This window comes from Wyeomyia smithii, chromosome 3 (assembly GCF_029784165.1).
Source record: "Wyeomyia smithii strain HCP4-BCI-WySm-NY-G18 chromosome 3, ASM2978416v1, whole genome shotgun sequence".
NCBI classification, from domain to species: domain Eukaryota; kingdom Metazoa; phylum Arthropoda; class Insecta; order Diptera; family Culicidae; genus Wyeomyia; species Wyeomyia smithii.
In genome coordinates, this window is record NC_073696.1 from 262,164,943 (window position 1) to 262,180,049 (window position 15,107).

At 37.9% G+C, this 15,107-nt stretch overlaps 1 protein-coding gene across 10 annotated transcripts in view; it reads right to left on the reverse strand.

Moving 5' to 3' along the window:
• Positions 1 to 15,107, reverse strand: part of LOC129732272 (serine-rich adhesin for platelets) — a 110,080-nt gene that overhangs the window by 41,534 nt on the left and 53,439 nt on the right. For all 10 annotated transcript variants that reach the window (XM_055692995.1, XM_055692994.1, XM_055692999.1 and 7 more), the window contains one exon: positions 12,110 to 12,283. In XM_055692995.1, the coding sequence (XP_055548970.1) occupies positions 12,110 to 12,283 (174 nt within the window). The remainder of the gene's footprint in view (positions 1 to 12,109; positions 12,284 to 15,107) is intronic.

Genomic DNA, 15,107 nt, shown 5'->3' on the forward strand with positions numbered 1-15,107 from the left:
CTATATATTTTTTTATTTTTGTGGGGTTGTTTTTGAATATTTTGCATGGTTCAGTTCAGCATTGCACTCAGTTATTTGACTCTCAGTTTTCCTCAGAATTTTTAGATTAAACCCTCCAGAACACAAATAAAAAAATTCAATTGTCTTAAATCCCACTTTGCAGTAAAAATTTCAGTTCTTGATCAAAAAAATTTTTTATATGTGTTTTGAAGGGTTTTATCTAATAATTATGAGAAAAAATCGCTTTTTTGTGATGTTCAATGGGCTCTGTAAGTCAAACAATTGAATGCGATGTTGAACTAAACCATGCAAAATATTTAAAAATAATTCAACAAAAATAAAAAAAATATATGGAAAAATGTAGGAATCGAACAGATTTGAAAAACGTGCAAAATAGTGGTTTTGCAACTTGAAATTGTAATTTTTTCGTAAATCACGTTTAGGCAACCTGAAAACAATTTTTTAGAAAGTCGAAATGTTCTACAAAAATGCTATAAATAACATTATCTTTCAAATTAGGGCTGAGCACCTTGACTTTTTCAACATCGTTTTTTTTTTGGGACAGCCTACTTTGTATGCTTTTGGGAGTTAGATAGAAGGACGCGCGTTATTCTCGCATCGATAGAATCACGGTATAAATACTCTCATCGCTCATACGATCGCATCACTTACAAACGGAAAATCTCCTTCCCATAATCTTTGTGGAGAAGCAGAGGCTAACACGGTCTCCAATCAGAAAAGGCTCAAAGCCTCGTAATAATTTCAGAACTAATTCTAAATTTCGTACCACTCAGGGTTGTATGAATGTATCAAATGGTCGGCGTGCGACCAGACCGAGCCAAGCGCCATTTTCTTTAAAATTGAGATATTAGCACCAGTGGATGTGCAAACTGATAATCTATGTTCCATTAAAGAATCAAATCATTTGAACATTGATTTCTCCACTTCGGACAGCTCGTTAATACGACTGTCATCAGAATTAGATGAATAAACAGCCCGGTGGTTTTCGTAGAGCCAAATTTCGTTTCAATGGGCACATCACTTTTTTTCAAGATCTTGTTGAGCCAGACCGAACCAAGTGCATTTTATTTTCATCTGATATTTTTCAAATAAAATAAAAAATTTTCTTGTAACAAACGTCAGGACTGAGTTAATATACGTTAAATCAATAAAATTAGACAATACCCGCTTAGAAATACCAGAGCATTTCATATTGATACTATCTTAACACTTGGCACTTGGTGCGCTTTGACACCAGGAAATAGAGCAACATGAATAAAGCTTTGCTTGTCTATCAGCTGTATAATTTTTGATACAGATTGGACTGAGAGATAAAGCAGCGTTGATATCTATGTATTACGTTTGACTAGTGAGAAAAATTAGTTTGTTTAATAGTCAAGATGATATGTTGTAGTAAATACGTTTGACCAGACCGAACTGAAGACCATTTTTTAAAATTTTTGTTCGACCAGAGTGAACTGAGTGCACAGGTGTCAAAAATAAAAACCAAAAAGTTTATCAATTATTGCTATTTTTCGTATATTTATGAGAACAGGACATTAATTAAGCCCTGTTCATTACGTGTTAGCATTGAATTAATGATAAGTTCGAACACGATTATTATATTAACACCTTCGAGCGCACCGGTTGATACAAGCATATAATATAGATAATCAAGATTACAACATTACAATGGTTTTGGTGGACATATATAGTTTTGTTATTGCAACATCATATGTGGATATTTTATATGAGACCTTACGAATACCAAAATTTGATTATTTCATTATTCCTTAAGATAAGCTTCAGAAAAAAAAACTGAGAATGAGATTGCGAGATTGTACCAAAAATACATTTTATATGCATTTCTTAAAAAAAATAGCGATCATAGTGACAGCATTCACTTTACATATCCCAAGGTAATCCAAGCAGGGTATTATTTTCCCTGATCACTCACGAGCAAACCGTGTCGTCGCTACTGAGGGTCAGCCACGTGAAGCCAACGTTCCGTAACAGTGCACTTTCTCGATTGCATATTGTCTTTCGCCCGTACCCCTTTCGCACAGACCCAGTGACTTTTACGTTTAGTCGTTGAGGTTTCTCTTGTAGAAACGAAAACAGTTTTGTTGTCCATACGAACGAGTTCTGTATTAGTCATCGCAACGCAACAACGCCAAACGTCAAGGTTTTGCACACTGTATGAACATGATCTGCTAAAATGAGATATCCCACAAGCAGCCAGTTGAAGATGATATTCGAAGCTGAACGACTTCGCTTCAAATTATTACCGCTAGGTCATTTTTCAACAAGTAACATAAGTTCTATGCAATTGCTCGTAAGTGCAAGTGCGCCATGAACCGAAGGGAACAGCACTTGTACATCATAAATGACAGTGAACATAACATCAAACCATGTAAAACGTAGAGAGTACGTAACGGATTCGATTTCTACCTTTCGTTACGACATCAGACGCTACCTCGTTGCGATTTATACCTGCCTTCGTGCCAAGTGCTTTTGAACTACAAACCTAGACCAACGGAGTCAACTAGTTGAGAACATTTTGATATCGTTTTACCAGAATACTTTCATCCGTCGTCCTTGGATAGAAACAACAAGACATCTCGAAAGAAAAACTACTTGGATTCGAGGCAAATTGTTCTAATCAAAACAAGTACATTGTGGGAAGGGCAATGTATCTTCTAATGCGGACGTGGTTTTATTGCTGAATCATCCGGTCTGTCTGCCTGTCGGCCGATCTGCTGCACATTATATACTGGTAGGTAATGCATGGGCATACATTGTGGACGAGTTCGGCCTTGGCATACATAAACAGGAAGCCGCAAAAACTGTCCGCTGGAGGTTCGCGCTCGGCACTATTGCTGCATTTATTCTCGGCTGTCTCATGGAAGCTGATGTTTGATATATGATGCTATTAACAATGCTTAGTCGGTACACTCACAGAGGAAAGATTAATTACTGCAAATGGTCTATGACTATTTATTTAGAGCAGGCTTGGGTAGAATGGGGAAATGATTTATTTCTACTAATAAGTGACTATTGAGATAAGGAGAAGCATTCGTAATACTGTAATATTAGTTACTTAGTTTTTTATCGCTTGGAAAAAAATCCAATATTAACAGCTCATGGTTTTAAAGTTGATCATTCAACTACATTGAAATAGAAATGACTGAATGTTGAGTGTTCAAGATTAAATAAGTTTGAATAATTGTTGAACAAACAACGAGCAATTTGCCCATAGCTTTGATAATCATCATCAGTAAAGCGGTTACAAACTGAAACTGGTCAGATGGGAAAGAATTGATAGCATTCTGCAGCACTGCCGTTCATGGCACAGCAACACAAACACATGCATATTATGTTTGCCCACAATCAATTAAGTACGGTTGGTGAAAATTGCGAATCACGCGCTGCTATTGCTGTCATCTGAACTAGTAAACTAGTCCAGTGGTTCACTTAACATGAGTAAATGAAATAACCACAAATAGTATTTAGATTGTTCTACTTTTGATTACTTCTACAATCTAAAGTCAACATCATGAAGTCAGGGATGGCGTGTTAAATGAGAGCACTTTCTTGGCTAGCTTAACCACGGCTTAAGAAAAAGCTAGATTAAATAAAATTATAACTTCAGCTTTGCTGAAGAAGCAATAGCAACACCGGCATGCAAAACTAAACACGGCCATCGTCCTCGTCGTTTGCCACTTTCGTTGCCATTTATATTCCGGTTTAGTGTAGGATTCAACTCGGCTCGGATTATGTTCAGCGAAGACGCGGCGCCATGCAGAGTGCGCGATGGCGCGCATATGTCGAATCTAATTTGCGCGACTGGTTTAATAAAATGACGAACGAAAGACCACTTGAAAGCATTTCGTGTAGGATAATAGCAGAAAGTAGCTTGATTGTTATTCATAGCATGACGCGTGATTTCCGCTTCTAGAATAGGGGGTACGGAATTAGCGATTGGCGCTCTGTGATTGATCGTGACGAATAATCGCAGCATATATTATCAGCAAGAAATGCCGCTACATTGCGAGCAATGTAGCATAATAATGTAACTTGTTTGTCTAATTTTGCCGAAACAAGCAACAAAATCACCCGTGACCACGTTAAACTATTCTGGGATCATTCGTTACGATAACAAAACCTACCATATACTGCGAACTTGTATTCATTTATTTATCGCTTTGAATTCGTGAAAATCAATGCTTACGCAACGCTTCTTGTTTCATAACCATTTTGAACAAAACTGAGCATGCGTAAACATAACAAAAAATACTAAAAAGAAGAGGAGAGCCCTATATCCTCAACTGCTATAGGAAATTTTCAAATTTTGAGGAAACTAGTTTGAAAAATTGAGAAGAGTTTAGACACACAAATATTTTATTGTTAGAAATATCGTATTTCTATCTGATGTTATTTATATTTTTCGCATTACGACATCAAACCCAGAGACGATAGAGAATTTACACACTTATTTTGAGGTAGTATTTTTAAACGACAAGCCAAAGCCAATCAATGCATAAATAATTTGATATGCCAGTAAACGAAGTAAATGAAAATAATTTTTTTGCTCTCCAAGCCCAAAAACCAAAAAGTTATCGGTAAACAAACCAAGGCTGTGCAAATTAAATCACATTTTAATTGCGATCGACCTTAATTGTTCTGAGGCACAACATTGGTCAAATAAACCAGTTCATAATTTTTGAGCGACGACTGGCGATTTCTATTGGATTGTAACCGAAAACATTAGTGGTAGTGTTGATAGGAAAATTTTAACTCGACATTTTGAAATTCAGAAAAATCAAAATGTTTCGAATTTTGATCAAATTTTATCTAGTTCAAAATCTGCAAAAAAGCGACAATTTTCGAAGCCAGTAGACCGGAATCGATGCATTTATTTTGTCACACAACTATTCTAACAGTGCCCACTTCATGGCGATGTATACGCGCTCTGACTGATGACTTCACTACTGTTTGTGTGGTCGACCCGCTTCGCCGCGTCTGGCAAAGTCCGTAATTGATGGCCCAGATACAACTCCGGCTGGCAGTGGCTCTGCTCTGAAGCCGTTTCCCGAGAGCGCTAACAACAACAAGCACAAGTAAAACAAATCAACAAATCAGTGTAACTGTAACCATCCAAAGTCCGCAATGAACGCTTCGCCACACTAATGCAATTACCTCTCTCGGCAGTTTGTAGTAGAGGAAGCTCGGATTGGCTAGTGTGAAATGGTTTAATTCTTCAGTCGGTCGTGATTTATTGTACCGTCAGTCGCTAGTATCAGTGTGAATAATTGCTCTTTTTGGAATTAGAACAACTCTTAATGTGTTTGCTGAGCTGTAGTTTCAAATAAAATACACTTTGTCACTCTTGTTCTTTGAATGATTTTTTTACTGCGATAGGTTAGATATCGCCTTAGATTTTGCACGCAAAATAATAAATCAATTTTCACGAATTAAAATCAACCACAATAATTGCGGTGACGTGTAGAAAAAATATACATGTACATTTTACGGTCCTTCCCACTTTTTTATTGTTTCTGGTTCCACAAAAGGTGTCTGAACCCGCAATAAAAAGAGATGACGTGCGAAAATGAGGAGACGGTAAAAACTTTGCCAAACTTCTTCTTTCTTCACTATTGTTGTTTCAGCTCAATTTGTGCCAAATTTCTATTAAAAAGAGCACACTCCAGTCCAGCAGTCATCGGTCGGACGAGAGTGCTGGTGCTGGGGCGCTATTTGCAGTGCGACGACGTTGACGGTTATTCATTTATTGTTGTTGGTCTAGGTGAAATCGATGTCTGTCAAGTAAACAACCAGTACAACCAACTCCCTTCTCTGTCGGTTTTCCTCTCTATTCGTTAAAAATGGATTTCCCGGTGATTTTCGCACTATGCCAAATCTATCTGCTTAGTTGAGCTGTAAAAGCTTCCGTACAACAAATGGCTCCCGTGGTTCTGTTTAGGTCCATTAACGTTGCATCATATCTTCTGAACAATTTACCTAGCATTTTACTTTATGAGATTCTAGAAATCCTAGAAGTTCTCAATTTGTTTTATTAACCCATTTTGGCCCAAGTGTTCAATTTCGAACACTCGAAATTGAACACCTGGGCAAAATTGGGTTAACGAAGCACTAGAAGAAGGAACAATCCATATGCGACAATTTTAAACAACGTATTAACATAGGGGCCATCCACATACCACGTGGACAGCTTTGGGGGGGGGGGGGGTTGGCTAATGTCCACGGTCCATACAATTTTTTCAAAATTTATATGGACAGTTGTCCACGGAGGGGGAAGGGGGGGGGGGTCAAAATCGTTAAAAATCTGTCCACGTGCTATATGGATGACCCTCAAACAGAAACCCATACTAAACATCGCCCATCCCAAGTATTCAAGCTGTTCTACATGGCTTTAATGACTTGAAGTAATAAATTATCCTCAATCCTGGTACATATTACAATACACAAATGGTGCTTACCATTATAAATGTTTTGTCCACAACCGACATGCACTGGCCTCCACCAATGTCATAAATATTAATATACCATCGTACACTTGTGGAACAAAAGTCCGAACGTTTGCCGGCCGCAAAATTCTCCCAATTTGGTTCGTTAGATTAACACGGTCTAGAGTTTTTTCCCGTTCAGTAGGAATAACAGTGAAATGTCCACCCGTTCTGCAGTAATAAATTATTAAAAAAAATGACATGCACGGTACTGCCAATGTATCATGTTTCTGTTATTTTGTTACTAGCTGAACCGGTAAACTTTGTCCCGAAAATATTTGTTATTTAAATATTTCAAACATTACTGGTTTCACATGATTCACAAGAAGTTATTTGTTTTAATACGTTCAAACGCAAAAGACAAATCGTTTGAAACGATTGGCACTATCGGAATGAGAACATCCTCGCCTTCTGGCTTCTGTACATTGGGTGGTATTTGGTCATTTTCACCTGTTTACCAGAAACAGGCCGGAAAAATGATATAAATTAGTTGAAGAGTGCTCCTTAAAAAAAGGGTGAAGTAGAAATTGTAGAAATTTAGCTAAAAGTGGGTCCATAGACAAAACTGACTCCAAATTAAGACAAGTGCGTTAAAACAAACTTTATGGAAAATCATTTTGAATTAGCCTAACAAAACCCGAAAGTACTTCCACTAACAAGAGAACACAAAAACCGGAGAAATGTATATTATTTTATCCGAAATTCTTGAAAGGTTTACAACATGTCTGAAGAAGAAGCTTTTTCATAAAACGAAGATCCAAAAGATATCTCAAATATAACTGACAACTACTCTAAAACCACTACAGCTGTAGATTTTTTTTGGCAGATTTCCATAATTCAGGAAATAATATCGTATCCACGTAGACATTATCATTTTTCCCTCCCCCTCTACTGTGGACATTTGCCTACCCCCTACCCTCCTCTGAGTTGTCCACGTGGAATGTGGACGGCTCCTGGTATTGGTATTCGGCCACTTTCGGTTGTTTTCCAGAAACTGGAAGGCGCCATTTTAGAATTAAAAATGGCATCCTAGGTTGACATTTGGCTTCTGTGAATCATGACGATTTCGGAAACACTAAACTTTAAACTGTTTTCCAGAATCAGAAAGTCGCCATCTTGGATTCAAAATGCCATGTGGAGTCAATTTCTGGCCTCTGAGTGTCATTTTGGTTCCGTAAATACCCATGCACCGAACCGGAAGTCGCCATCAAATGGCGCACACTGTTTCCAAAGCTGCAAAAACGTGATCGAAATTATTTTGACCCAAAAAATTGATTTTAGAGCCGCAGCGTCTTCAGTAAAGTTGTTTCATTAAGTATGCTCCATGTTTTTTTTCTGTGTGGACTCATCACTGCGACCAGAGATTAGATCTATTGTGATTTTGCCCAGGTGTTTTTTGTACTCCGCACTTCATACTATTGGCAGTATCGCTATTGAAGTAAGTGATACGCTTATCATTTATATCCGTGCTTGTGTGTAAGTTTTACCTTTCCGTTTCAAGCTTACTGCTCTACTATACCGAGCCTCTGTCCATCCTAACAATATCGCCTAATTACAATTCCCTGGAGAGAACTTTCATACGTTACCTAAACCAGTTTTATTATTACAAAGACTTATTTTTGTCAGAAGGAGAGTCAACAGGGGTAATGTAGAATTCAGATTGAAGGAAGGGTACGTGGTGGGGAGCCTGAGAATAAACCCATGCTAAAGTCCTTTGACAACCAAATGGCCTGATTCTACTAAGATTCGAATCCACTTACAAAAGCGGACTCTGTAACCTTGCGGCTACGGAGCTCCCTACGCTCCATGTTATAGGAGATGCAATTTTGTGAATTATCCACTTAACAGTGAGAAACAAATTTTACTTTCCTCATGTTGGAATATAAAATTCCGCTTTGTTCGGCAAAGTCATAGCACATTTTGAAAGAAACCACTTTGTTGAAGACATCGTACGTCTATTCACCTATTCAAATGAACTTTCATGGAGTTTTCATGTTGATTACTATAATAAAACACATAAGTTCACCGAAGGAAGTTTATTTATTTTTTTTTTAATTTATTAAATTTATTTACTTATTGAAGATTTTCATTAAAATAATGCACTTATTTACTAAGAAATATTTAGGCAGGATACTGCGAGAGACAAATGTCTATATCTGGATTGAATGTAGTTTTACTTATACTTTAATATAGAAATGGTTTAGTCTGCAGATACTTGCAGGTTTTGAAGATATGTGTTAGTAAATTAGTGCATTGTTTCAATAAAAATCGTCAATAACCGAAGAAATATGAGAGATAAAAATTAACTTCCTTTGATGATATAGTTTATTTCGTTATAGCAAACAACATTGTATAACAATGAAAAATTGTATAAAATCTATACTAAATGTAATATTGAAAAAAAAAAAATTGTGGAAATCTGTAGAAAACTCTGCAAAAGTCCATTTAAGTAGGCAGATAGAAGTATGGTGTATTTGACAAAGTTGTCTATTAAAGAATGTGCTACAACTTTGCCGTACAAAGTGAGTTTTTTTTGTTCAAAAATGAAAAAAGTTAAACTCGTTTTTCACTGTTTAGTGGATTAGTAAAAAAATGGGGAATAATTAATGGATCAACTTCGCTGAAGGCAATACGGCTAGACAATCAATTTTTCAGGTCAAAATAATTTTGATCACGTTTCTGCATCTTTGGGAACAGTGTGTGGCGTCTGGAGTTGATTATTGACTGCTGTGCATCATTCCGATCATTTTGAGCTGTTTCCCGGAAAAATTAGTTGAAATAATTGTTTCATTTCTATGAGAGCCAAACCCCTCCCCCCCTAACTTTAAGAGTATAGAGGAGTGTTAAACAATCATAGAAACATTGTTTACTTCCAAAAACCTTGGCATGCCAAATTTCGTTTCATTTGCTTGATTAGTTCTTGAATTGTGCAGAAATTTGTGTTTCATTTGTATGAGAGCCTTCCTTTCTAGAAGAGCGAGGGGTGTCAAACCCTCGTGGAAATATTGCCAGCCAGCAAAACCTTCACAAACCAAATTTGGGTTCATTTACATCATTAGTTCTCCAGTTGTGCAGATATTTGTGTTATATTTGTATGGCACCCCTCCTTCCCAGAAGAGGGAAGGGTGTCAAACTACCACAGAAATATTATTTGCTCCTGAAGACCTCTAATTTTGATGCCAAATTTGATACCATTTGCTTGATTAGTTTCCAAGTTATGCAGAAATTTGTTTTTCATTTATATGAGAGCCCCCCCCCCTCCTTTTCCAGAAAAGTGAGGAGTGTCAGACCACCACAAAAATATTTTGTGCTTGTAGAAACATCCACTTGCAAAAGTTGCTTGATTAGTTTCCGAAATATGCGGAAATTTGTGTTTCATTTGCTCCCATGAGCCCCCCTCTTCCAGAAAAGTGAGGGGTGTCAAACCACCACAAAAATATTTCGTGCTTCTAGAAACCTCAACTTGCAAAATTTGGTTCCAGTTGCTTGATTAGTGGCCGAGTTATGCAGAAATCTGTGTATCATTTGTATGGGAGCCCTCCCCTTTTCGGAGGAGCAAGCTTTATTAGTTCTCGAGTGATGCAGAAATTTGTGTTTCATTAGTATGGGACCCCTTCCTTCTAGTGGAGGGAGGGGTCTCAAACAATCATAAGAACCTAAGAATTAATAAAAACGATATTTTCACGTCGATCGGTTCAGTAGTTTTCAAGTCTATATGGTTCAGACAGACAGACAGGACTGCATTTTTATATGTTTAGAAGATACAAGGCAATATTTTTTTCTACGTGCGAATAAATAGTATCTTAGCACGATAACAGCGGAAACTCTCTTTAAAATTATTAACCAGAATGCACAATTCCAGACTAGAGCCAAACCACGGTTTGAGAGCGGAAGTTATGCTTGTTTTTTATTTGTTTGTATCAGTGAAGTTAGTTTGATTTGCTTTTTTTTGTTTACAGGATTTGACTTAAAAACTTCAACCCCTTTTACACCAACGCTATATTTAACTCAATTTTTTTTAAGGCTCGATTTACTTCACGGGAAATAAATGAATGCGACATTGTTTGAGCCACAACATAGGCATTTATGACCACGGGTTGTTGTTGTTGTTGTTGCATGTTATGCTGTGCGTCCGTTTTTATTTCTGTGAAAGTGCTTGTGGTTGAAGCCGTGGGCTAAATTGTATTTGCTGGTGTAGAACACGTTTGAAGGTGAAAATTTGGAATGTTACATAAATGAAACCTACAGTTGGTTGAATCAAGGCATCGAGAATTATGTAACGCTTGATGCATAGATATGAGCCTTACATGTGAAAGCTGAAGATCTGCTCCAAAAATTTGTAATTTATGAGAAATATATTAAATTTGCATTACCGTCATTACTGAACCTCGAGAACCCAGCCGACGCGTGGAAAGCAAACCAAATCGGGTTGCACAACCAGAAAAAAGATAATTTTTCCACACATGCCGCTTTTCCCAAGTGCTTCCCATCAGTGTCATAATCATACCATGCCACATCACTGTTTGCGGCTAAGCTATGTAATCGAACACTTTTCATCCAGAGGTGGTAATTGAATAACTTTCAGGCAACTTTTCCGAACATCTTCTGGTGTTTCCTCTTCTGTTGCGCTCTGGTGTTGGTCTACTACCCTCACATTATTACTGGGCGGTGATGATATGTTGTATACACAGGAAAAGCCGCACAGACTAAACAAGTTGAGTTGCAAGCATTTGTTGTTACTGCGCGGCAGGGTTGGGTAAAATGTATTCCCAAGCGTAGTGAAGAGATTTTTTTACCCATTTGAACATGGGGTCTTTTAAATTGATTTTCTATCAATCTATTTTTTCTTCTGTTTTATGTGCCGTCGATTGATAGGTGTGTTTACTTTACATTACCCTGACGGGCGCCCTGTCTATGCCGTTTTATTGCATGTAAAACTAGATTAACCAGTCGTGTATTTTCACTCCGTTAACCGACTCGAAGAAGCGACAGACATAAAGCTAGTTTCTAACTTGGCAGGACATTGATACGCTACCTTAAACAGTAAATGCTGTAGGCATTGAAAACAAATACAGGACTATTTGTTTATGTTAAATGACTTGATAGAATTACTGTGCCTGTGAAAGTGCTATTTGCAAGCTAATATTTTTTCCGCAGAGTAAATAATTTTCGTACTTTTCAATTGTATTTTTTTCGGTTCTAGAAAATTCTGATCAAAACTGACATTTGACATGCAGCACTCTGACTCTTCATTCTCATCAAAGAGCTGAAAAACGTCTATATATTCACGGTAGCAAACAAATGTTCCTCTAACGTGCAACGAACAAAATTATTGGAGGGCACTTTCCAATGGTCTGGCTGCTCGCTTTAGCCACACAAAGTAACACATCGTCAAGTGCATCAGATCGTTTTGCATACAAATCTGCATCCAGGAAGCAGCAATTTCATACAATTATGTTGGATCTTTTGTTTTTCCCTCCCCAACTACGCCAGTGGGTAGGTGTAGATGAAAGCAAAAAAACTCCTCAGTAGCACCGATCAGGGGGATAAATATATGCAAATTGGCAGGTACATAAACTTACCTTGTTATCTCTACTAGTCTTGTTTCTCATACTGGATTTACCGTTGATCACAATGTTGGCATTCTCGAACTCTACGTCGCACGGCGACGGGGGACCCATGGCCCATGAATCGTCCGGATCGGTGGACGTTTCGAGGGTCAGATCACCCAGTACCACGAATCCGGATTCGCCGGGCTGAAACAGGAAAGGAGAATAATGTTATAATAACATAAATATTTTTCAAATAGTTTATTTGTACAGTTTAATCTCAGCAGGAAGTTATTCACATGTTTTTAGTTCCGGTTTATGCTGGGAAAATTTGCAACGCAATAAAGGCAAAAAAGTGATAAATAGTATTGAACATTTCAGTGAGGCAACAATTGAGAGCAAATAGGCACCAATCAGTTTTCATTTATCAAACGCAAACAGATATTTAAACTGGCTTTTGATCAGAAAAACATGCATAACAAGGCACGTTGTTAAACGAAGATTATTGCTGCATGAAATTGAACTTGATCGTAAAGCCTTCGGATAGCATGCCTGCTCGAGCAGGTGCTCGACATTTACCTTCATCCGGCACTGAACTGGTTTTGGTTCCATTAGCGCCGCTGCACTCAAAAACCAGCGGCGCAAGCGGAGCTGCACGGCGCCGATGAATAAAAAACGCGCGGCGCTGCAGAGATTGTGGGCATGTGTAATTAAAAATTGCCTCCAAAGATGATATTTCTACGTTCACGGCTGTAATGGAAGTGTGGAATGGGTGCTCGAACTGATATTCTGCTTCCTCACAGAAACCCCTTCTATAATCGTAACATTCTAGGATATTCAAATTCGCTTTGTCTGGCACTTTTTGTATGCAACAGATAAAAAATACTTGGCTTGTACAGCAGTTCACTTTTTAATGGCTGGAAAGTCCATACTATGAATACGTAATACTTGTCAGCTGTGATACTGGGGTCATAGGATTTTAATATTCCCTGTGTACCATTCGCAAACAAGAAACCATTTTCAGCCAGAATAATTGCCATGTCGACCAGTATGAAGTTGCAAAAAAAGGCGCACAAGGCCACTCGAGTTCTTATCTCGGGCCACCAGCTGCACAGCTTGTCAAAGGGTGCGCAAGTGAGCCAAGCCAGTTGCCATTATACATCACATGTGACGGGGAACCAGTTCGGTTGGACGACGACGGTGATTGCTGACGGAGCTAACAAAGGTGCTGAATAAAATCAACTTTCATATACAGACGGGCGAGGTTTAACCGGCAAGCTGTCATTTGCACGGTAGATAGGATCTAGATCAAATTTGCAAATCGTTGACATTGTACGTTGTTTTTGTAAATGCTCGATGGGGGTAAAAAAGGCTCCAGTCAGGTAGAATCCGGAATCACTGCCCATTTTATAATATCCATGAACTTAACAAAAATGTACGAAGTAATTTTTATATTTTTCTTGGAAGCACAATTTACAAAGTTTCTAATTTCGGGATAGAATTGATTTTAACCGACGCTTGCTTTATCTAGAAAACCGGTACGAAAAATGTAATAAAAGATTTTTTGTTGAAAAATTTGTAAAATTTAAATCCTTCCAACATTACATCATTGCATCAGCTGTTCTAAACTTAACCCTAAATCTCAACGAATATCCTATCACTCAATTTACTCTGTGAACGTAATTCCCCCGAATCAGCACAATAAAGCTGGTATACACACTCCACAACGTGAGCAAACCGGTTGCGTAAAATCACCGAAGATCTTACTCGAGCATATCATTATTTTAATATCTTTATACACATGCCCAATACCATTAGCACCGAAACGAAATCCGTGCTAACTATCGGCTTCCACTCCGCCTCTCGCAACAGCCAGCGCCCATCCATCCACAATCCACTCGAGCTGGCGCATAACGCATTGTTTGTCTAATACTTAATCTGGATAGGGAAATTTCGTTGTTTTCTCTTTCGCACACTCAACTCAAAAACCATTTTCCCCCAATAACCCCCATTCCATGTAGGTCTGTAGCAACAGCAAGCAGCATCCCAGAGAGCTACCGACGAGCGCACTCTTGAGATCATCACGCAATCGAATCGTTAAAAGCTGTTACGACCAAAAATCAGCCAGATATGCAAGCCATCAAAAGGAATATTATTACCTACTCTTCAAACAGTCGAACGATATGCGCTGCACCCTTCACGCCCACCACACACGGTTTCAGCGGAGGCTCCACCGTCGGATCGCAACAACAGGGTTACCATCATCAGCCGACAACACGTGTGTGTGCGCGCACTTTTCCGACTGTTGTTTGCATTTCGAACTGGTTATATATTGTTCTTTCTTTTCTTTCGCGTAATTTTTTGTTTTTTTTTTTTATTTCTCTCCTACTATCGTTCGTGCAAACGAAAGATTCAAAGTGCCCATTTTTGAGGTAATGAAGTAAATTCAACTTCAACAACAGCTGCATTAGCCTACAAACATTGTGGTGCGGCTGCTTCTCTCTCAGCGGATGGGACCAGCGTTGTGTGTGGTTTCAAATGATTTTAAAATTGAATTAAAAAAATAATAATGTAAAACTGAATCAATTACTGAACCTAACTAAATAAATTTCAATTTTAGGAAAGAAATGCAGATCAACTATTATCTTGACAGGATGAGCTCGAATAACATGCGCCAAATGAAGAAGAAATCGCTCTGGTAACACCCTAGACTAGAGATACCATCAGGTCAGAGGTACAAATCAGGACATCTATTTTTTTGGCACAAATTTCATCCAAATTATTTTTATTCTGGTTTAAACTGGTGGTATGTGATTTGCACTTCAAAATGCTATTCAGTTGTTATTTTTTTAACATGTATCATGAACGATACAATTTTATCAAGCAACTTTGAAGTTTAAGAAATTTGTATTTCGCCAAAGAATTCAGCACACGTAAACTGTTTAAAATTAAATATAAAAATTGTCAAATGTTTAACACTATTCACTTTACTCAGGCTTAACCAAAGAAATAATTTACGCAGTGAGCGTTG